Genomic DNA, 22,083 nt, shown 5'->3' on the forward strand with positions numbered 1-22,083 from the left:
ATGTATTTTACTACGCAGAAGAGCTATCCATTGGAAACAACGAATCATATCCAAACAAAGGGTCTTGTAGCATCCACTGACTGAAATCATCAGCATTCGTTGCTGCGGATGAACTATTCATGTGCTCGGCCTGATTCATCATACTCGATTGATCGAATTCAAAGCTCTGAATGATAGCGTCAATATCCAAACCCGACATCAATAGTTCAAAGTCACTTTGCGGGTTTTCCAGTGTTGATGCGTGCATTGGCGCATCAAGATTTGTGTCCGAGTTCATTCGCGTATTTCCCATAGATGCCGACGAATCATCAATATGGACGTTCAAGCGTCTAGCCAACCCCAAAAGAATCCGTCTAGCTCTCCGCGGCGCACGACACACCGATTGCTGCTGAGACAAGATGTCTAGACAATTCTCAAGACTCTTATATGCTTCCGACTCGCGTCCGCTCTGTGCTGCAATGCGTACGTGGATTGTTCCGCTCACATATGTGGCAAAAGACATAAAATATGGGACTGTAGTAATGCAAAAGCGTTGTAGATAGACTCGTAGTGTTGCGTCGATACCCGAAGCGGCGGCTGCGCATGTAGTGAAGGCGTCGCGAATCGCGGATGGGGAGATAGCGTTCACGTGTCCATCGGATACGAACGGGCGATATAGGAGGATGATAAGGGAGTAATACATGGACCTGTAGAGCGCATTAGCAAACATGTAATCTGTAAAATCTATACAGACTCACATTAAAGACAAAGCATGAGGTGTCAGCGGTGGATTGCTGGAAGCATCAAAGTTCATATTCAGATGCTCCGGGAGAGATTTCCGCCAGTGTTCGAGGTCTTGATGCAGAGCGCGCGCAGTATTGAGCAGTTGAGACGTACTCCTCGAATTGTAATTTTCTGCATATATCCCGAACAGAATTCTATCCATGATGAGACTGAGTCTGCACTGCTGCTCAAATACAGAAACGCTGCGAGTAGGAAAGCTCATGGAAATGTCTTCTCGCGCATAAGAAAGCGAAGTAAATTGATCCAGTTCCTCGTAATCGTCCATGAAAGCAATGGGTACGTTGACATCTTGTTCACGGAGACGAGCGGGTCGTCCTTGGTAGATAGATTGGACTTTATCTTGGACTATAGTGCGTGAGATGACGGCAACCAGCTAACTGAAGGAAATACATACCAAAAGCAGCCCAAAATAGTCTACGACGAATCTCCGAATCCTCTGACGTAAAAGCCTTGTTCATCGCAGGTGTCCGTCTGTCAGTATGTATTCCCAGATCAACAATCATATTAATCGCAAGCCCGGAATACAGCCAAGACAAACTCCGCTCATCGCACCATGCAAACAGCGCCTCGGACATGATCAACAGCGCCTGTATGGTGGTAATATCACTTTTCATTCTTGTCGGCAGTCCAGATGTGGACATGGACAATAGTTCCTCCGCTCGTATTCTAAACGGTGAAACAGCGGCGGGCGCCTCTGTAACGACACCTGAACACTTGAATTCCGTTCGAGGCGAGTTTTTGGATGCCGAGAAGAAGATGGCATTTAACAGCAGTTTAGAAAAATACGGCCCGCTGCACGCCATATCCCGCATGAAGGCAGGGCGATAAACCACTAATCCGGAGGCGTGCTGTCGGTTCCAAAACACGGATAGGAGATGCATGCCTATTTCGGGATCTACGCCATCGAAGTCGAGGCGGCCTGCCGCAAGATCGATGGGTTCCATTTGACCTGTCAAAGTCAGCTATAAGCAATTACCAAAAAGGGAATATAGGCGCATACGTTGTTTGATGCAGTTTCCAAGTAATTCGTATTTCTTCGTGGGATCGATGGAAACAGTAGGATTTGATGGGATGGTGGTTTGTTGATGTGATTCATCAAACATGGCGCTTGAGGGGCCATGGAATTGGACTTCTCGGTCACCGGTGGAGTAACAAGGTTGATTAAAGAGTGGTTTCAGAGACTCTATGACACGTGCCGAAGCTGTAGGCTGTACGGGATGTGAGACTTGCAAAACAGACTGTCCATGATTGCTCTGATCAATGCCGCCAGAGCCAGAAGCACTAATCGATTGCTCCACCTGACTCAAACGAGACTTGAGCTTCGACAAGGAACTTCTGAGCTCCGCATTCTCATCCTCTAAATGCCGTATCTGAAAGTTCGTAGGTCTAACACCTTAGAGATGGACATCAAACTGTGAAAACGATTTACTCACCTGATCTTCTTCGCCCGCTCCGAATAGTTACAACTTTTGCCTGAACATCTGCAATTCTCGCATTTTGGTTTGGCATTATCGCAGCCCAGCTGGTAAACGGTGAAAGTTAGAATTGACTCTAAGGACAACTTTCGGAGAGGAGAACCTTTCTCTGCCGACAGAAATCGCAGGCTATCCCGACACGTTTCTTTCGCCTTACAAGAGCGACTGGTGAGGAGTCGGAGGTCATTCTGCAGGCTGAGTGCTTTCCGATGGGATTCTAGATTGATGACTTTTGCTCGTTATTGGTGCTCTCAATTCATTACAGAAGCGATATCAAAACATGCAAGAGGGAAGAGGGTGATTGATGACGTCGGATAGACACTATCCGTCTCCGGTGACTAAGCGGAATTTTTCTTTCCGCGAGACCCGCATGTCTTAGGGTTATGTACCACATAGGGTTAGTGCTATATTTCACGCTCAGTTCACCAACAGCTGCACGCGCCATTACCCATGTATGATTGTTATGATGGAAGTTGTCAAAATGACCGTAGACAGTTCTATCAAGAAGTACCTAGGTATGTAAATATCGTTCGAGAGCAAGGTAACGATGCCACGACGTTAAACTCCAAGCCACCCGGGAACATCTCCAGATTGCGAGAAAGGCATCCTCTTCCATGGAATGATTGGAATTCAATTTTGCAGCAAGCATATCAAACTTGGTCAAAAAGTACTATATTTTCAGTCTGATTGTTATTGATCTAGACATAGCTTGTATCAGGTATACCATATATCCTATCGTATCCTTATGTAATTAAGTAGTGTTTGGTTAGTGCTTAATAATGAACAGCGTCGCATCCATCCCTACCAGATCGAAGATCGATCGCGCTCAAACGAACTACGACGACGGATCGTGCCATCGTGGAGACGGTCCGTTCATTGCTTACCGTGTACTAAAATCGACGAACCACTATAGAATATATGATATACACACTCAGTGATGATTCTGGGCTGAGCAGGACAAGGTGCGTACTGTTCATATCGCTGGCTGGCTTCTGGACTGTGTATGTGGCATTGTGAGCTCCGCTACATATGATCGAGTAATGTACTATGTATTATGCCTCGGCAGTACGGAGGCAATGAGTGTGCGATAAAGTTCAATAGTTATGATGCACTTAACTATGTACAAGGTAAGTATCCTTACGTGTACGTTTTGTACCTGGTACTTACGGAGTACACGCTGGTCGGTTTCTGAAACGCGAACGTTAGACCGGACTCGTGCATGACCCACTATCCCTAGTCGCACCAATAATGATACGCCAAGTCCCGCCCCTTTTGACATGCATTGCGGGTGTACCTGACGCTAAGCCGGTTATGGAGGGTCTCCTTGCACGAGGGGAATCGCAGGCATCTCAGTGTCGCAACATACGCACCCTGCATGCAGAGAGCCAGCCCGGTTAAAGTCAAGCAGCGCGCTAGCTACATCGGTGGCTTTAAACACAACGCGCACAAAACCGGATTCAGGACGCACGGGMAAGCCGCAACCTCATATATGAACAATCGGAATGTTTGAGCAGGAAAGAGACCTGAAATACGCACTACTAGACACTATTGAAACCATCGGAAAACTACTCCGACATGAACAGTACTTGTTCTGAAAGAGGCAAAGACTGTAAAGTGGGTGATTGAGCTGAAAAGTTGATGTTGTCGAACTAGCGTTCCGTCCTTCCGTATAGAGACGGAGCACGGAGTTGTCAGTCCTAATGCATCTAGTCCGATCGTATACGTATCGGTTGGCTTAGTTCGATTCTTCGTAAGACGTAAGCCTGAACCGTGAAGTCAGCCAGATTTCTCGAAAGTAATTCCGCCAACTCGAACTAGACAACCCCTGTTACGGCATTTGACACAAACCGGATAAACCGACTGAATCCTAACTGACAGGTCTCTACTCACAATCAGGGAACCTTGCTTGAAATGCTTTTTCTTCCATCCGGTTCTAGTGTCTTTCTTCATAGTATGTATAGAAGTCACAGAACGCGTGACCCTTCTTCCAGAACAGGCGTACTCCGTTCTGCGCAATGGAACGTCGCCACACGTGCGGGCATTTTGTGCTAGGTATGCCGTCTTGTCATATGGAGTTGTGACATGTATGCCAGCCTTGTGAGTGAGAACAGGATCCAAAGGCGGAGTTCTTTGGACAAAACTAGCCAGCGTGTTTCAACAAGTCGGACCGTCCTACCTAATTGCCGAGCTGCCAAGATTCCAAAGATCGATAGAACGTAGCACAGTCCTCGTGCTACATATCTTCTTAGACTTACGTAGTACGTACCTTCAACACCGAAACTGATTGATCCGCTCCAAAGCCAAGTCAATGAAGTCATAGACTCTGTGCGGCACTCGGACGGCTCCATATGATTCCTGAAGAGGAAAATGATGAGAAGATCTTTGGAATCCGCATTGTTGTGTGATCCGCCATTGCCATTGGTTTATGCAAACGGTCTAGACACGAATGCCGTTGACGGTTGACTGGTGGGCACTGGGCATGCCGGCAACATCATATGATGTGTTTATTGTTGAGAGTTGAAAGTGGCAAAAGGAGAGATTTTCTACGGAGAAGGAAAAATGTTACATCGACACTGTTATCTACATATTATTGGTTCTGTGGTCGATGGTTGTACATTTTAACGACCACAGCAAATCTCACCACCGATGTCACAATGCCTCCAAACTCTACTGCGTAGAGCTAGGGAAGATTTTGGTGTGGCGTTTTGGAAGTGTCGAACGTGAAAGATCGAAGAAAGAAGAAATCTTGGCGTTCCTTGTCTGTAGACGCTAGTTTCGGGCTAGTCCGTTTTCGGATTGGTCTAGTTTCATACTTCACCGTCCAGCTCCGAGCTGTGTGGTACAAGTACTCCGTGACACATAGACCTCGCTGCTCTAGGTTCTGTCGCTGGTTGACGGTCAAGGCACTCCGTAGTCCGTACCGTGGAATTTGTTCCAAAGGGTGAGAGACAGCGGATATTTTGTGGCGGAAAGCGTCGGATCGATTTTTCAACTCTGGCTTGCACGTGAGACAACTGACAGCCGAGGATTAGGTAACAACAAAGCGTGCAGGTCCTTGGGTCACAGCTCTGATGTCTAGACTTTTTGTTGAAGTAGAAAGATTCTTGGGTCGACCAAGAAAGACTGGAGCCAGACTGTGTCAAAATGGGATGATCGTCAGGCACTGTTTATCATTCGTGGACAGACTCGACGCCAGGATTCACCTTGAACGGCGCGGAGCTCGGTATTGGCCCAGAGCGTGCATGTCGTCGTTAGCGCCGGGAGGGGAGGGTATCACGGCACTGACTCAGGACGTTGTAAGTAAGGAGACCTACAATTGCGAGTACGTAACTCTGTAAGTCTGAAGCCAGGACTTGCGTTTGACACGTAGTGTTGAAGTTGTTGTATGGACTATAAAGTGAATCTAAGGATTGTGTATGGTTTGATCGCTCAGACAAAACAGGCCAAGGCTAAGAATGAACCATGAACCCCTGGACCTTCCTTCTTCTCCACTCCCCACCACCGCCAGACCAGACTCTCGGTGTTTGACTGCCGTCGGGGCCACGATGAGTCTGACGGACCAAGAATTTGCCATACAATTCCTGTTTTGTTGTTGCGGTCACTGTCGCTGCACGTGACTTGGTTAGATCAGCATCGGAACCAGCCGACGTCTACGGCAGTAGTATTCATAACTCGACACTAACCCAGCTAGAAATCTAAGAATGGAGTAGACTGGTTCAGTGGCCATCACCGGTGACAGTAGCGAAGTATCAGGATCACGAGAACGAGCATTCAACATTGTTATTGTTATTGTTTTCAATGTTTTGGAGCTTGCTGTCGATAGTATTGCTAGCGCATCGCCCGGTCGGGACTAGCGGACAGTTGGATTTAGCCAGCCAACCACAGGCTCTACCGGCGCTCGAGTGGAGCCCTCCACGAGAGTCGCTCCTGCCTCAGTGCCTCCTGCCTCCTGGCGTTGCCCAGAGCGTGCCTGCCTTGTGTGCTGTGCTGTGCCTGGGCTAGTCCCTTCCTAGCGTGCCTACCGCCATCCCACCCTTTTTCTGCGTCGCCCTTCTGACTTCTTCCGCTCTGCTCTCCTCTCCTCTCCTCCCTTCCCCATCCATCTGTCTGTCTGTTCTCGATTCGTTTTCTTTTCACCTTCCCTTTCATTCCTTTTCTTTTTATCCGTCGTGTCCTGGGACCGCGTGTTCACTCCTTCACCGCGCCCATCAACACTGTCATTCATTCGATTTTCTTGTTCTCAGCCTCGAACCGACGATTCGTCCGGCCTTCCTTTCGTTCTCCCGACACGGTCCCTACCGCTGACAGCCTCCAAAGGCATTGACTGCTACCCTCGCCATTGTTTGATTATCACATCATTTTTATATTCACAGTTCAGTCAAAGGACTCACTCGCCGGATCTGGCATCATTTCATTCTCATCTCGAGATTGCCCATTACCACTACTAGTAGTAGTATTTACCATACAGCTGCCCGGATCAGCTGTCATACATTCCGACCCATCTCACCAAGATCTAGCCCAACATTTCGTTCTTCACTATTCAATATTCGACATATTCTCCATTGCAGCTCTGGAGCGCCTCTTCACTTGTTTATTTCGATACACGGGCCGTGAACATCGACTTCGCATCACCGCACGTTGGATTTAGACAGAAATATCTATCCAATTGCTATACAATCGCCAACGATTGTGATCGAAATCGATCAACACTGCACGTACATCTTTACTCATTACCGTTCAGGAGATAGAACCGGAATTTTCTGAAAGAAAACCACTAAACAACTTATTCGATTATCAATTATCATCATCTACAATGTCTTCGATAGACAATCAACCCGCTGTTGCGGGTTCAAACACCGCCACCCCAACCAATTCGACTCCCTCGCCGTCTACGACCAGCCCTGCGGCTTCCGCTCCTTCGAGTTCTGCGTCCCGCCGGCCGCCGCGTAAGAGCACACTGACCCAGCAGCAGAAAAATCAAAAGCGACAGCGTGCAACACAGGACCAACTGGTTACACTGGAAACTGAATTCAATAAGAATCCAACTCCGACTGCGGCAGTCCGCGAACGAATCGCCCAGGACATTAACATGACCGAAAGATCTGTACAAATCTGGTTCCAGAATCGACGCGCCAAAATCAAAATGATTGCTAAGAAGAGCATCGAGACTGGCGAGGATTGCGATTCTATTCCGGACTCAATGCGCCAGTATCTGGCGATGCATTTCGACCCTCACAAACCTGGTGCCAGAGAATTATTKGGASGAGCCAATGGACTTGGTGGATTAGGAAATGGCTTTGGCGCGGAGTCTACCCCTGGAAAGATCGTGATTCAGCACTTCMCCTGCCGTACCCTAAGCATCGGCAGCTGGCGACGCATTGGACAAAATGCCATGGATTTGGTCATATTTTACTCGCCAGACAAGGCTACCATGACCTATTACATCAACAATGATTCGGCTGGCTACAAAATTGAATACCCATTCTCGTACATCAAGAGCGTAATGCTAGACAACGGCGACCTGACCCCCAATGCAAACGGTATGCCTACCCGACCTGGTGGCCTGGTTATTGAATTGAATCGGCCGCCTATTTTCTGGATGGATTGTTCGAATTCGGGCGGTTTCTTCCAGTGTGGTGATTTTACTGAAGACCAGCAAGCCAGTCGCGTCATGACCCATCACCTTGGCGGTCACCCCAAGGTTTTGAGCGTTCAGTTAGCCAAGCTCGTGTCATTGGAAACCTTTCAAAATCGGTTGGACTTCAACTATTCTGTTTCTGCACCAATCACTCCTCCTCAAGATATCCATCGTCCCGCCTCTCAGCCAAATCGATTCACATTGGCCCAGATGGGCATGTACCCGGATTCGCATCTAAGTGTAAATCACATGCCTCGAGGCCACAAACGCCAACGCAGTCGATCAGTGCCAGCGGCCATCGATCTGTCTTACTTGCACACGCCAATTGCTCCTTTCCATATTCAACAGCCTTCTGTATCGCATATGACACCAAACCCGAACATGTACGCTCCGATTCCTCAAAATCCAAACGCCGTCCACACCTTGGGAAATGAACTCCGCATCGACACTACCGCCACGTTTGTTGATCCTCGGTCCTACCCGATGTCTGCGACAACCATGTCCGACTTTGCTGCTGCTAGCCCATCATTTTTCAGCGCTGCTCCCTCGACGGAATCGATTGCCATAACCGGCAACCCTGGAGACCAATTCAATATGTCTTATATGTCACCTTCGCCAATGATGGAACAGAAGATGATGAGCCAACCACCGACATCTATGGCTAACTTTAGCCATGCTGATCCTCTTATTGCCAATCACTCGCCTCCTCTTTCGACCATGCACAATACAATATCCAATGACATGTTCAACTTTGGTGGCGATCAGCAACAGGGATTGACTGAAGATGGATTTGTCTTGAGCGAGATGTATGCAAAACATCACATCAACCATTTTCAAGATGGCCCAAGCTTTGACTTTTCCATGAATGCGATTTCGGAAACCCAGTCCCCCATGACCGGTGATATGCAGGGATTCGATATGAGCCAAACCACGTCGGCTTGACGTGGTTATTACAATGATTTATGGCGTTTGGTTGGCATGGCGTTCGGGCGATTATTCTATGTCTTGGTGACATATTTCATGATATCCTTTGCTGTTTTTCTTTTTCTTCTTACTTCTCCAATTACCTTTGCCTACCGGCTGGCGAGATTATCCGGTAAGGCATTGACTTGGTGGAGTTCAGTGCTACGGATTGCTACATTCATCCCTACGGCCGGTCTGTAGCGTGGACTAAGTCCATTTTTCCATTCTGATATCTTGGATGATCTTGAATTGCGAATGTTTGCACATTTCGTTCGTCTTCACTTCTGGATGTTATATTTGCGTTCAAAATTCTTCTATTCTTCATCTATCATTTATTCTTCATTATTTTGTATGAAAACGGCTTGAGTTTGATGTCAGCATGTCAGCTTCACTTCTTTCGTCGACTGCATTAGCTGTCATTTTCTGTCAGAGTTGTCTGACCACGTTAGCATGGGGTAGAGTCAATTTATGTATGATTCTATTCGATAGGACTTGGGTATCTATAAATACATCTAAATATACACGAATTCTAGATTGTAGCTCTCTCCCACCCTTCGGGCACTCTAGCCTTCAGGCCTCCGCTTTCTCTAAGGTATCTTTCCAAGACAATCTCCACTTTGGCCAAAAACCCTCTATAATCCATTTTCGGCTGGTCTGTAACCGAATGCGTCACCCCATCTTTACACCATACACTCCAAGACCCCATCTGTGCTGCCATGAGAGTATCAGTCCCCAACCGATCACCAACCACAACAACCTCATCCGGTCGATCGATCACCCCTCGCTCCCGAAACCACGCAAGCACATCGGGCCCGCAGAACGGCTTCCTCCTTCCGCCTGGCCCTGCGGCACCATCTATCTTGCTGGTAGTAGTAGAAGGCTTTTGAACACGAAAAACCGAAATCCTCAAATGCGCCAACTTGTCTTCCAATGTCCTCGCCTCATCCACATACTTCTCCACATCAGGCCGACTTCCCGCCGTATTTGACACAATCAGCACTCCATCCGGGTTCGTATTCAGATTGAAAGGCGACGTAGGCGACGTACGGAGTTGCTCGAGTTTGTCGAGGTATGGTTTGGGTATAGTTGTTGTGTGGGGTGGGCAGAGGGTGTTGTCTTTGTCGAGGATCAGGGCTTTTATTTTTGGTATTCTTTTTGGCTGCTGACCGGTTATTGTCGCTGAAGAAGACGAGGCCAGTTGGTGGCCGATTTGTTCGGGCAGGTCGAGGAAGGTTGGTATGGTTAAATTGGGGAGGAAATGGGATGGTTGTTTGAGGAGGGTTGAGACGGTTAGATTGAAGGCTTGGAGGTTTGTGTTTAGAGGGGCCATTGTATCGTTATGTCCTCAACTTTTATGAGGTTGTATGTACATGGTATGTATATGAGACCTGAAGACAGAAAAGTGAAGCTAGAAGCTAGATGATAGATGATAGATGATAGGCGGAAGCTCACCGCAGAATCCCATCTCCGGCCCCACGCTTGGAGTTCCGCCGACCTAGAACTTGACTTTTCGGCTTCAACTAAGAACTCCAAAATCAACTCGACACACAAGTCTACGCCCTACGAACGCCCACGAGAGAATCAATTCAAGCAGATAAATTACCTGTCTACTTTTCAACAAGGAGATTTTTGTTACGCAACGCCGCGCGCCGATCTTTTCTCAATAGTCGAGCTCTGAACCTGTCGCGCGATCAACAGCGACCGCCACAAAACAAGTCACCATGGGCAAATTAACGAGCACAATCGGTATTCCGATCAAGTTGTTGAATGAAGCGCAGGTATGACTGTCGCATACACCTTGTTTTTCCTTGAACTGCCCTGCGATGGGACTGTGTACTGATCCAGTTCTCTAATACAGGGCCATGTCGTGACGCTCGAGATCACGTCGGGACAAGTATATCGCGGGAAACTACTCGAAGGTTCGTCATTTATCCTCTCTCCCCATCCAGTGGAAGAGAGGTTGCTTGTAGCAGCGACCGCTTCCGTTATTTATACGATACTGACGTCCTCCGCAGCCGAAGATAACATGAACGTCCAGCTCAAAGACATCACAGTGACCGCGCGCGACGGCCGAGTCTCGCATCTCGATCAGGTTTATATTCGTGGCAGTCACGTACGATTCTTTATTGTGCCGGATATGTTGAGGTCTGTCCTCCCTTCCCTTCTCTCTACGAAGTAGGTTTAGAGTGTTTGGCTGATGAGTTTGTTACTAGGAATGCGCCCATGTTCCGTACTCGTGGCCAGCGTGGTAGAGGTGTGGGTTTGGCGCGTGGTAAAGCCACTGTTAACAGAGCTCGGGGTCAACGACGGGGTTAATGGGAGTGACTCAATGCGGATTTTCATGTTTGGGTCGGTGTCCATCCAGCAAGCTTTGAAGATCGATATTGCGCGGTTCCGTTCGTTCGACATGCGAATTTTTCCCATCGGAGGTTATCCCTAGTGTCGATTTTCCTGATATCATTTCAAATAGATGGCCTGGCTTTCCGACTAGTGTTGCGTATGCTTTCGACTTTTGTCTGCAGGACTTTCTACGGAATCGCAAACGACCTGAGGACGGGTTGATTGCTGAAGAACTGGATGACTGCCGGTTCGATAATATTTCTTAGATAAATCAAAAAGGGAATGGAGTTTCGTGTACTGATCTTTAATTGGACTATTCATTGTAATCATATAAAGCGTCAATAAATAGAATTCCAACGGCTTGATATAATAAAGATTTTGCGGAGTTAGTCGGAGATCTGACCCCGCTTGACCGTATCTAGTTAACATTTTGGATTAACATCATCGTTTACAGAAACAACATACACGATCATATACGCTTGGGGTTCTGTCTGTATACGAACTCGATAACGAATTATGACCACATCATAATTCCCATCATCTAGACCAAGCCAGCGATCAGACCACGAAAATGCCCTCCCCCACCACAGCTCCTACAGGCCAGGCCCAAACCTCAAAACCGAAACTAATAACCAATCCCTTACGCCTCCTCATCCTCACACCTTCAGATCAATCAAATACAACGATTCCGGCGCTTCTACAATCCCTGACCGGCGTCCCCGTCACACCACCACCAGCCTCATCATCGACGGCGGATAATGGAACGGAAATCCAGACATTCGCCGGCTACACAACTCACGCGCCCTTACCAATATCGAATAAATATTACGCCGCCGACGTGCCGATTTGGGTTGACGAGATTCCCACCTCACCATCACCCGATTCACCAAGCGCTACCCCTAATACAGGGGAGGAGGATATAGAAACCACCCCGCAATGGAAGACGACCTTTTTATCGCCCGAAGCGCGCGAAGTTCGTGACGCAATCGGCGCCATAGTCCTATGTGTCCGAAATCCGTCGTTGTCGATTAGTAAAGCTGTGCCGAGAGAAGCGCTTGAGCTTGCTACCGCTGCTACTACTAGTACTACGACGGCCGGTTCGTCGTTGACGCTACAATCGGCTATTGAGCAGGATGGCATGGATGCAGGAGACAGACAGGATGTGCGCACAATAAAAGAGTTGGTGGGGGTTGTGAGTGAGCTCAAGGCTAAGATTGAGGAGGAGAGGAACTGTGGTGAGGAGGATGAACAAGAAAGTGATGTGGTAGGAGGGGCGGAGGTGCCGGGTATACTAGTTCTGGTTGATGAGCATTCCTCTTCGTCGTCTGCTTCTAAGAAGAAGGAATATAGTAGCGATAAGGAGGAGGAGGAAGGTCTTGAGGCGGAGGAACCGTTTTCGTCGCCCTGGTGGGAAGAGCTACTTTATGAGCAGGGTGTATTTGGTATGGAGGTTATACGATGGACTCCATCCTCGTCATCAGGCGCAAATATGGATGTGCCAGAAACGAGGAATATATATGGCGAATTAGAAGGCCTTCCGCGTCTCAAGGAGGTTCTGTCTACCCATGAATGGACAGCCGCTTCCTCTACAGATAACGATGACGGTGACGACGACGACGAAGATGATATAATGTCCTTCCTCAACGGCGGGACCAGACGCGATGAAAGCACCGGATTCAGGTTTGAGGTCAATCAATTAGAGCGTGAAATGATGGGATTGCGATTCGCTATCAACGGAGGCGATGACGAGGATGATAACGATGGCAACGACGAAGAGGAAGATACGGAGCTGCAAGTTGAGAATCTGGAGGCATTGATGATGCGTATGAGGGCTATCAAAGGTTTGTTTCGTTCCAAGTACACGTGTAAGAATGGTCAAGCTGATTTTGTTGAGGTAGACATGTCGTCGGATTTACCAGAGAGTAAACGCAAGGCCTTTGCGGCCAAGGCTGTGAAAGACATTATGCGAGAGTTTTAAATCCTTGCATAAATGCAGATAGTTGCTGCTCATTAAGTATAGATACTGTAATAATATACATCCCCGCCGTTTGAACCATTCTATGCTACCCGTCGCCTCGAAGAAAGTCATCTACCATCACTCGTGCCTTCATCCTACTCCCAAAAATGCGAATTTGCTGTCTTATGATTGTTTAATCAACACGGCTCTTTCCTCGCATAAATCGTCGGCGCTGCGCCATCATGTGTGTGTAGAGGATATAGCTACCTGGAACATAAATTCCCATGACGAGCATCAAGAACCATTTGTAATACTCGTGCACATACTTCTCTGCATGATCGAGCGAGAGGTACATGAACAAGCATTCGGACGAGATTCCGATGGGATACAGGACGAAGAATGTGTTGTACCTGTCCAATTAGCCAGGGCATCTAGCAAACGAAATAAGGAAAGGAAAAGTACCTCAACCACTGCCACCACCCCGGCACCGACAAGCCACCAAGCTGCAACACAAAGAATCCATATCGAATACACTCCGTTATGCCCCAGGCAAACATACATCCAAAGAACGCCAAATCCCCGTATTGAGTCTTTCCAGGTACACCCATCAACCCTTGACTCGTAAATTGGCGCACAAAGGGGATGTCGGGGAAGTACTTCGATAGAACGCCATCGTACAACTCCGAACCTTCACGGAAGGCGTACATAATGCCCCAGACCACCACGAAGCGAGAAGCGACTTGCATCGCTGTTGTGATGACCGGTGCACGCACGACGCCGATGAGGGAGTGCAGGATTTCGAGCGCGGCCAGCGATTGGGTTATTAGTAACAGCGGGAAGACATCGTTCGGGATAGAGGAGATGGTTCGGAGGTCATTCTGTTGGTATTTCTCGAAGAGCGCGAGAGCGGTGCGGATAGTGCAGGTTGCCCAGAGGGTGAAGTTGAGGAGATTGTAAAGGAACAGGTATGTTCGTGTAAGACCGGAGGCGGATTTTTTGCCTGCTGCAGCAGACCTTTTGGGCGGCATGTTTGATAGATACCGTATGAAAGATGAGTGCTGTACAATGGGAAATACAATTGCGGTGGATGGCAGGGTATATATACTAGGAAAGCGAACTCAACAAAAAGTTGTTGTCCCGAGCTCCTCCCCAAAATTGGACGCGCTAAACCATTTTCATAAAATGAGCCGCGGCTGCATATGAGCTTCAGCAAGGGGCTCGTTAGGGTCAGTTAGGGCTATTTACTGTCCTGTTCATCATCCCCTTTCAAATAATCACCAATATGAACTACTGAATCCGCTTTAAACCAGTCATCTCTTGTCGTAAAGAGTACAGATATTGCAGATTTGCTTCAATGCGGGTCACCGTGTCTGACTCATCTCCGTCAGTGCTCTGGTAGAAGTTCAGAACCTCAGTCCATAGCTCCTCTGCATTTTGTATCTCTACGCCAGCGGTTTCATTCGCTGCCTGCTTTTCCTTGCCTTCTTCCATGGACGCCCATGCCAACTCATCAATGGCTCGCATGGTCTCTGGGTGGTGCCTTCCCCACCATTCAGTATAAACTGCGATGACCTCGAGGAGTAAGGCTCGAGCCTCAGCGAATCGTCCTAATTTGGTCAGAGCTCTTCCCATGTTCAGCTTGATAGAATACAAAGTTGGATGGAGTTCATCGTGCCAGGCCCTTTGACTATCATAAACGTCACGGAAGAATTTCAATGCCGCTTCCCCAGCGCCTTTTCGCAAGGACACCTCGCCCATGTCATTCAAAATTCGAAGATAAAGAACATTCCACTCATTGCGCCTCCAAGTATGCCCATGTATTGTGTTTTCAGAGACAAGGGTCACGGCTTTTTGCAAGAGCGACTCCGCTTCGTTCAGCCTCTCCGTCATCATGAACACCACTGCTTCGTTGTACATAATTGACATCGATTCAATGGGTGTAAGGATATCAAGCTTGGTCATCAGACGCCGTGACCTATCATAGGCCCCTAATGCGAGATTGAACTTCCGTTGACGCGTATACACCAGCCCAAGATTAGTGAGCACGTTAGCCAGGAACTCGTTATTATCCCGTGTGGGGGGCAGGAAACCCAGGCCGTGTTCGATCATTCTGTAGATGATCGACGCTTCGCTGTAATGACCAATATGTCGGAACACACGTCCAAGACTTTCCAGGTCCGTGAGGTTAGTGTCTGATCCCCATGCCCCCCGTTTAACATAGTCCCAGCACAATCGGACATGGGGCCCTAGACGACGGATCGTGTCCCACGAATTCGCCTCAAAGGACCTTGGGACTTCAGAAGCCACAAGTGACACTGCACAGCGAATGTACTCTTGTTCACTGGCCTTCGCTCTTTGTCTAGCCACCACCTGGATTGCGGGGTGTGTTTCCCAGAATCGAGAACCATTGGTGGTTATTCTAAGCTCAATAAACGATAGATCTGCCAATAAGGGACAGTAGTGTCTAAATGACTTCTTTTCATTTCCCAGATCTTGAAGCCACGTTGGATAGGTATCATCTATTGCATTGTAGCAGAGATCGTACCACAGGTCACCATGGTGAAGGAAGCTGAAAAGAGTCAAGATCTTTGCAGCTACTGGATCAGCTTTTTCAAGCTCCTCCAAACTCAGCTCCAAGGAGCGATAGAGTGTTTCATCTGTGCCCATGATTTCACTGGTCTGACTACAATTCTTCCACATTTCCAAATACTCCCTTACACTACAGCGATATCTGGAGATAACAGATGTGGCTAGACAAAGGGCTAAGGGTAAGCCTTTAAGTAAGCCTACTAGATCTTCTGCACCTAGGGGTAGATCAGCCTCCACGGGACCACATGAGTGTAGTATGCGAGAAAATACCTTCCATCAACTGAGGATGAATCTTTAAATGAAGCAGGCTGACAGCATCTTGAATCTTCAGTCCTTTCAACTCACGGCTCGGATAATACCTCTCAACTACATCGCGCCTCCGAGAAGTGAGGAGAACATAACCTCGATTGAGTCTACCAACGTAGCCGTGAATATCAAAAGATGCGGGATCCTTGGAAGCTGAACGAGGGGGGGTCTCATTTACCCCGTCAATGACCAGAAGCCATCTCGCATCTTCTAAACAATTTAGCTCAGCGAAAAACAAATTTACTAGTCGCATTCGCTTTTCATCAGACAACTCTATCAAGTGAGCGCTCTCAGAGGCAGCACTATTGTCCCAAGATTTCAGCATACTGGTAATGCTTCGCTCAAAGCTTTCTCGATTTTCACCATTAATCCAAAAGATTTCTCTCTTGGGGTGAGTCAACCGTTGTTGACTCACAAATCTGGCGGCCAGTTGGGATTTGCCAGCTCCGGTGAGGCCCCAAAGACAGACAACGCTCTTTTGGATCGGCGCTTGGTCTTGGAAACCAAGCTCCTCTTCCAAGAAAGCCATCTCTTCCGCTCTACCCACAAAAGCCGACTTTTCGGGGAGAACTTGTGCTAGGCGAAGATCTTGATCTGCAAATGGTGTTGATCTAGTCTCATGCATATCTCTTCCCCGAACATCTAAACTAGCACGTCAGTGTTTGGATATTGGTAGCCCTAGGGAATCATTTTATGCTCTAAGGCTCAATGAATGACATACATTTCCAGTCTTCCTGATGCTCTGAGGGGAGGCGCAGCAAAACCTCCTTAGCGTACGCTGCTGCCGTGATCGCAGCGTATGGTTGCCACTTATCATCTTTGGAGGAATCTGCAAAATCGCTGATTCCTCGAATGACAGCCACTTGTAGTCTCGTCATCATACCAGCGGCTTCCATTTCGACTGCAATGCCGCCGTAGAGCTGTCTCAATTCGTCTCTTTTAGACTTTGACTTGATCACCGTATTTCCGGAAAGAATAGTACCATAGTGCACCTTGGGGTGATCGTTGGTTGAGTGCGGACTAACAGATTCGGGCCTCCGGAATTCCGGTAGTCTGTCTAGTACTTGCAAGTGTCGCCTGAATCGCAGTTCGTCGTGCGCCCGGATCTTGGTGATTACTGATCCAAGCAACGGATGGGTCGAGTTTTGCCAATGCTTGAGTTGATAGTGATCGTCATCTCCCGCTTTTCCAAAGTCATAGCCTACCACTCCTGGACGATCGCCTTCAGGGACTGCGACAGCTACATCCCCGAGTTGCATGTCGTGGGTTGATGATGGTATACCGCCGGCGATACCGACTAGGAGGCCCAATTGAAGATTCCTCAAGTCTCTCAAAACCTCGGCGGCTATGCTCCCAGAGACGGCGAGACCTTGTTCCTGGTAATAGCCGACAACGGCCACCTTGTGCAGGCCGATTTCGCCAATCGTATAGACGACGTTCTGACCTCGGGCTCTTGGGGGGCACTCATCTGATACCTTATCGAGCATGGCGATGGCTGCCCGGAGTTCGACTTCGAGTGGACAGAGCCAGACAATAGTGCAGCCATCCAGAGATGTGTTAGATGCCATGTTCAAACAGACGGACAGAGACGGAGGCGTCGTATTGCCCACGAGCGCTGACAAGGCTCTGTCCAAATTTCTTATTGCTAGTGGTGTCGCTCGGTATGATTGTGGTGTACGTGAACCAGAGAGATGCCCGTAGCGCCTGTAGTATGATGTCCATTCACATCAGGCTGTTATATAAGTAATAACCTTCATCACGCACGCGGGGGTGACGTGGCGGTGTAGACAAGGCTGAGTCGGTATTGAATACCTAGCTTCTCATCGTTTACACCGACCAGCACTCTCTTCCCGTCCAAGCATAACCGCTCATCGATCCGATGTCAAGAGTATCAGCATACTCTCCCAAATCTCCTGTACCTTTGGGCCCGAGGCCTGCGTCCCCAGTAATTGAATTTCAGGTAGAAATCGTTCGTCTTTTCATGCATGAGTCTTATCTCCTTAACATTGCCCATAGGACCGCTCCTCACGCCAATGCTCCCCGGCGTCCTCAGTCGGTAGCCATGCGTCCGGAATCTCTCATCCGCCTGGTGCGCGCAAACGGCGCCGGATAACGTTAGAAAATGTCTTCAGTTCCGACCTTTATAAAAGTGTAGCTGATTGGGACGATGGGCAAAAGTCGCAACCTCCTTTGGCATATTTGAGCCCCGACGAGAGGGCATTATCCGGTTCCTTATCAAGTTTCTCTGAAGAGTCTTCTCCGTTTACAGTCGAGCATCCAGACTTGAACCCATTGATGCCATTATTTCCCATGGACCCTCCCAAACTGAGCAGAATGATCAGCTCGAGGCACGAAAATGACTATGGCTCACCAATTCCCTTCAGCTCTATGGTTCCTGTCGTAATCGACCGCGAAACAGGATCAAGAAACCAGGCCAAGAAACGGAAGGCCAACACCGATGCAGCTCAAAGTTTCCGGAACCGCAAAAAAACTATTCTTCGAAGAAGAATTTTGCACTTTATGGAGCAAGGACGATTGACAACAGAGCAACGAGACTTTTATCGATTGGAAAGAGACTTTTTTAGGCAAGAACTAGGCTGGTACGTCGGTACGCCACAGATTCCTGTTCGTCCGGCGTCCCCATATAATTATACATCTACCATGAGACACTGGAGTGATTACAACCCCATACGCCCGGACATGATATTCAGTGTGTACAGCCAAAGTCACCTTGCTTTGATGACGTCCAGCATCCAGACCAAGAAACTGATTGCCAATAATGATGCAGCTCAAACATCGCGGTACCGCAGAAGTACTTGTGCTGAACTTGAACAAGGTGTTTCATTTTTGATGAAGCAAATACAAGTCATAATAGAGGAACTAGACTTTTATCGTTCAGAAAGAGCGTTTTTTAGGGAAGAACTTAGCCGCCATGTCGATGCGGAACTGTGCAATGATAGATCTGGGACAGAGTGACAATGAGAAATTCGGAGCAGAGCGTATGTCAAAGCGTACTACGCTAGTGGCTTCTGGGATGCTTTACAGATACGACTCCAGCGCTTCTACCTAGACCCAGCAGCCGCTCTCACCCGAATCTAGGATATGAACCCTCAGCGCAACCCGCAGGAAGGCTAGTCAGGATCATGACTCCCACAGCTTTGTTGCTTGGAAGTTTTGAGGATCCTCAATACCCTATACTATCAACAATCTTCAGCAACTTTTTCTTGTATGGATACCTAAGACTCATGAGTCGTCCTTGAAGATGTGTGTTAATCAATTTAATTGCCCTGTCTATATGGAGCCTTTCCAAGTGACGATAGATATCTACCCTATAAACCCCAAGCTATTATACAGAGAGAGGTGTGTTAATCTTATATTCACTCAGCATTAATTGGGCGGGGAAAGGGAAATTTTCAAATATAATGGCCCCTAATTGTTGCTTAACGAGCTAAGGCTCATTATTATCTACGACTACTCATGGGGAAATGTACGCGCATAGTCTGTGTGGAAGTGAACATTGTCATGAGAGAGTTTGAGATCTATGACATAATGAACTTGGTCTGGAAAACGCCGAACATTGGATCTATCAATCCGAATCTTCATTTTGAAGTTCTTGTATTCTCTATATCGTACCTAGGTATCATGCTAATACCGCTCGTATCTATAACATTGTAAGGGTACGATCCATTTTTTAATAATTTGGAACTCTAAAGCCATGTAATGCATCTATTCATGCCTTGTCAATCGAACCTTGACATCAGAAGAAGGCAAAAACGCATTCGCCGATAGACTATGACCCGGAATCTTCAATTCCTTCTTACTGTCCACAGACTCAACATCCCACAACGAAATGATTGAAGCCGTGATCAGCATAACTTCTCTTTCGATCAGAGTACTAAACGTCTCGTCTCCGGCAAATGGTTGGACCGCCTGCCAATCAAACCTGGTGACAGGAGGCTTTTCATCGTTTTCCCTTGATTTTGATGATGGAGGCGAAGCAGCACGTGAAAGGAAGCGGTGAGGCGTGAACCGTTTAGAGTCTCGGTAGTATCTCGAATCGGCGTGGTGTGCGCCACTTGCGAGACCTATGATATCGTTTTTGTAAAATTGGTAAGACCGGGGATTTTTTTCACTGTCACGGCCGAAAACAGTTGCATCTTCCTCTGATTCCGTCAAGGTCAGATCTGCAGTCAATTGCCGATAAGAAATTGGATTCGCGTCCAAACGTATTGTCTCTGCGAACGTTGCTTTTAGTAACATACAACTCGTAAAAAGCTTCTCCGTATCAATGGATAGTCTCGGCGGTTCCGCTATAGGCAGACCGGTGACTTTTGGATCCGAACGAGATACTTTGACATATGGCTCAATCTCCTTTCGCACACTAGACAATAAGTCGGGGTTTGAGAAGATGTGTAGTATATTCCAAAATACCAGTTTCGATGCATCTGTAGTCATCTTCCACAGTAACCAGGCGTCGAGTCGAGCGCTGAGCGAAGCTGAGATCCCCGATGTTCGCCAACATCGCATGCGTTCTTGGACTAGGTCCGAGACGTCATCCAAATCGCGGAACTCCAAGGGAGCGTTTCGACCGTCTTCAAGCGCCGAAAAAGAGGCTTGAAGTACCGATATGGTCTTTTGCACACGATCTCGAGCGGCGTATGCAGCAGATATGCCCGGTGAGGGAATCCATCGTGGAGCGCCGGCTATTAACCGCACATATTCCTGGTCCCAACTCATCAAGTCTTCCACAATTCCGGGGTGAAAGTCCAACAGAGCTTGTCCCATGAGGACATATGTAATGTGATAGCTGGCGAAACACCTGGTCAATGCAAATAACCCCACTTGACAGCTTTGCGAGTCGATACCGTTGCTATCTATCACCGATATACCAGTATTGCGTTCCCAGATCATCTGGTCAATCAGACTCCGATTAAACGAGACGAAATCTGCAGTCTCGCGCTCCAAGGCTTTGGCTAATGCCGATGTAAATTTTTTGAGATATGGCTCTTGAGTAAGAGGTATCAATGTAGCATCGATCGCTTGCCGGGCCTGTGGCGACAACCTGCGAGAAGCTCCATTGTCGCCTACAAAGTACTCCATTACTCTCGGAAAGTAAACCCCAAAGCGAGCGTCACCACTGTTGATAAGTGACTTAATCATATCAGGCGAGTACACAAGATACTGCGTCTGCAAGCCCATCTGAAGAGCCACCACAGGCTCATTCATAGTTTTTCTATCACAAATTAGACCTTCGTATCAACATGCAGTTCAGAGCAAGACATACTGAGCATCAAGCAAAAACTCCCGATGCCTCCACAAATAAGAAAAAGCGTGCCCTAGCCCAGGTACCCAATAAGGAAGTTTCCGGACACGACGCGGCTCACCGTCCGCAGAGTCCGCATGGCTTTGACTTTGGAGTCCAGTGATGGTGCGGGTTGAGAGGATGGAGAAAATCAGGATGGCGATTAGGATGAAGAGGGAGTATTGTTCGGCAGTTTCCTTAACTGTTTGGGTCAGGGTGTGTGGTGGTGAGGGTTGGGAGTCCATGTTGGCGATGCTCTTCAGAGTGATTAGTATGTTCTGTATGTCGTTGAGATATACGATGATTAGAAGTCATGCATAAAAATCATCAATGATGATAGGTGTGATTGTGTATTATGTTTGATCATGCATTGTGACCAGTCAGTATGGTACTACTATCCGGAGTAGAGCGTTGCCTGCAACTTCGAGATCAATGGGGTGATGAGTCAGTAGTTGTATCGTGCAGACCGTAAATCGAAAGATTGTAGCTTTTATGATGGGCAATAAGTCGATGTTGGTGTAAGCGTCAAAGGTGAAACAGAGCTGAAGTGGACACAGCAACAGGCTAAACAGCAAGGGAGATCTATAGTGGATCGCCGGGTCTAGCCTTATTGGTGCTAGTCAGAGTCAGTGTCTTAAAAGGGTTAGTGAGAGTGGCCATATACAGAAATGCATTCAGCCAAATATTGGATTATCAAAGTCTCCTATGTGAAATCCTCTGAGATACTGTT

At 47.8% G+C, this 22,083-nt stretch overlaps 9 protein-coding genes across 9 annotated transcripts; 3 read left to right on the top strand and 6 right to left on the bottom strand.

Moving 5' to 3' along the window:
* Nucleotides 1–10: 10 nt before the first annotated feature.
* Nucleotides 11–1,886, bottom strand: BHQ10_006610 (uncharacterized protein; the record flags this gene model as incomplete). The annotated part of the gene is made up of 4 exons (XM_040879216.1): nt 11–686; nt 738–1,128; nt 1,178–1,732; nt 1,784–1,886. The coding sequence occupies 4 exons, from the start codon at nt 1,884–1,886 to the stop codon at nt 11–13; spliced, it is 1,725 nt and encodes a 574-aa protein (XP_040735114.1).
* Nucleotides 1,887–7,071: 5,185 nt separating this feature from the next.
* Nucleotides 7,072–8,838, top strand: BHQ10_006611 (uncharacterized protein; the record flags this gene model as incomplete). The annotated part of the gene is made up of 1 exon (XM_040879217.1): nt 7,072–8,838. One exon carries the CDS (start codon nt 7,072–7,074, stop codon nt 8,836–8,838), a length of 1,767 nt encoding a protein of 588 aa, XP_040735115.1.
* Nucleotides 8,839–9,388: 550 nt separating this feature from the next.
* BHQ10_006612 (uncharacterized protein) lies at nt 9,389–10,189 on the bottom strand (the record flags this gene model as incomplete). The annotated part of the gene is made up of 1 exon (XM_040879218.1): nt 9,389–10,189. The coding sequence occupies one exon, from the start codon at nt 10,187–10,189 to the stop codon at nt 9,389–9,391; it is 801 nt and encodes a 266-aa protein (XP_040735116.1).
* Nucleotides 10,190–10,580: 391 nt separating this feature from the next.
* Nucleotides 10,581–11,175, top strand: BHQ10_006613 (uncharacterized protein; the record flags this gene model as incomplete). Its single annotated transcript, XM_040879219.1, has 4 exons — nt 10,581–10,637; nt 10,718–10,778; nt 10,875–11,004; nt 11,073–11,175. 4 exons carry the CDS (start codon nt 10,581–10,583, stop codon nt 11,173–11,175), a joined length of 351 nt encoding a protein of 116 aa, XP_040735117.1.
* Nucleotides 11,176–11,770: 595 nt separating this feature from the next.
* BHQ10_006614 (uncharacterized protein) lies at nt 11,771–13,177 on the top strand (the record flags this gene model as incomplete). Its single annotated transcript, XM_040879220.1, has 1 exon — nt 11,771–13,177. The coding sequence occupies one exon, from the start codon at nt 11,771–11,773 to the stop codon at nt 13,175–13,177; it is 1,407 nt and encodes a 468-aa protein (XP_040735118.1).
* A 172-nt stretch (nt 13,178–13,349) lies between these two features.
* On the bottom strand, nt 13,350–14,184 carry BHQ10_006615 (uncharacterized protein; the record flags this gene model as incomplete). The annotated part of the gene is made up of 2 exons (XM_040879221.1): nt 13,350–13,566; nt 13,619–14,184. 2 exons carry the CDS (start codon nt 14,182–14,184, stop codon nt 13,350–13,352), a joined length of 783 nt encoding a protein of 260 aa, XP_040735119.1.
* Nucleotides 14,185–14,443: 259 nt separating this feature from the next.
* BHQ10_006616 (uncharacterized protein) lies at nt 14,444–15,823 on the bottom strand (the record flags this gene model as incomplete). Its single annotated transcript, XM_040879222.1, has 1 exon — nt 14,444–15,823. One exon carries the CDS (start codon nt 15,821–15,823, stop codon nt 14,444–14,446), a length of 1,380 nt encoding a protein of 459 aa, XP_040735120.1.
* Nucleotides 15,824–15,971: 148 nt separating this feature from the next.
* On the bottom strand, nt 15,972–17,619 carry BHQ10_006617 (uncharacterized protein; the record flags this gene model as incomplete). The annotated part of the gene is made up of 3 exons (XM_040879223.1): nt 15,972–16,261; nt 16,379–16,645; nt 16,773–17,619. 3 exons carry the CDS (start codon nt 17,617–17,619, stop codon nt 15,972–15,974), a joined length of 1,404 nt encoding a protein of 467 aa, XP_040735121.1.
* A 2,158-nt stretch (nt 17,620–19,777) lies between these two features.
* On the bottom strand, nt 19,778–21,598 carry BHQ10_006618 (uncharacterized protein; the record flags this gene model as incomplete). The annotated part of the gene is made up of 2 exons (XM_040879224.1): nt 19,778–21,284; nt 21,336–21,598. 2 exons carry the CDS (start codon nt 21,596–21,598, stop codon nt 19,778–19,780), a joined length of 1,770 nt encoding a protein of 589 aa, XP_040735122.1.
* Between the last annotated feature and the right edge of the window lie 485 nt (nt 21,599–22,083).

Source organism: Talaromyces amestolkiae (genome assembly GCF_001896365.1).
Source record: "Talaromyces amestolkiae strain CIB chromosome Unknown scaffold12.1, whole genome shotgun sequence".
NCBI classification, from domain to species: domain Eukaryota; kingdom Fungi; phylum Ascomycota; class Eurotiomycetes; order Eurotiales; family Trichocomaceae; genus Talaromyces; species Talaromyces amestolkiae.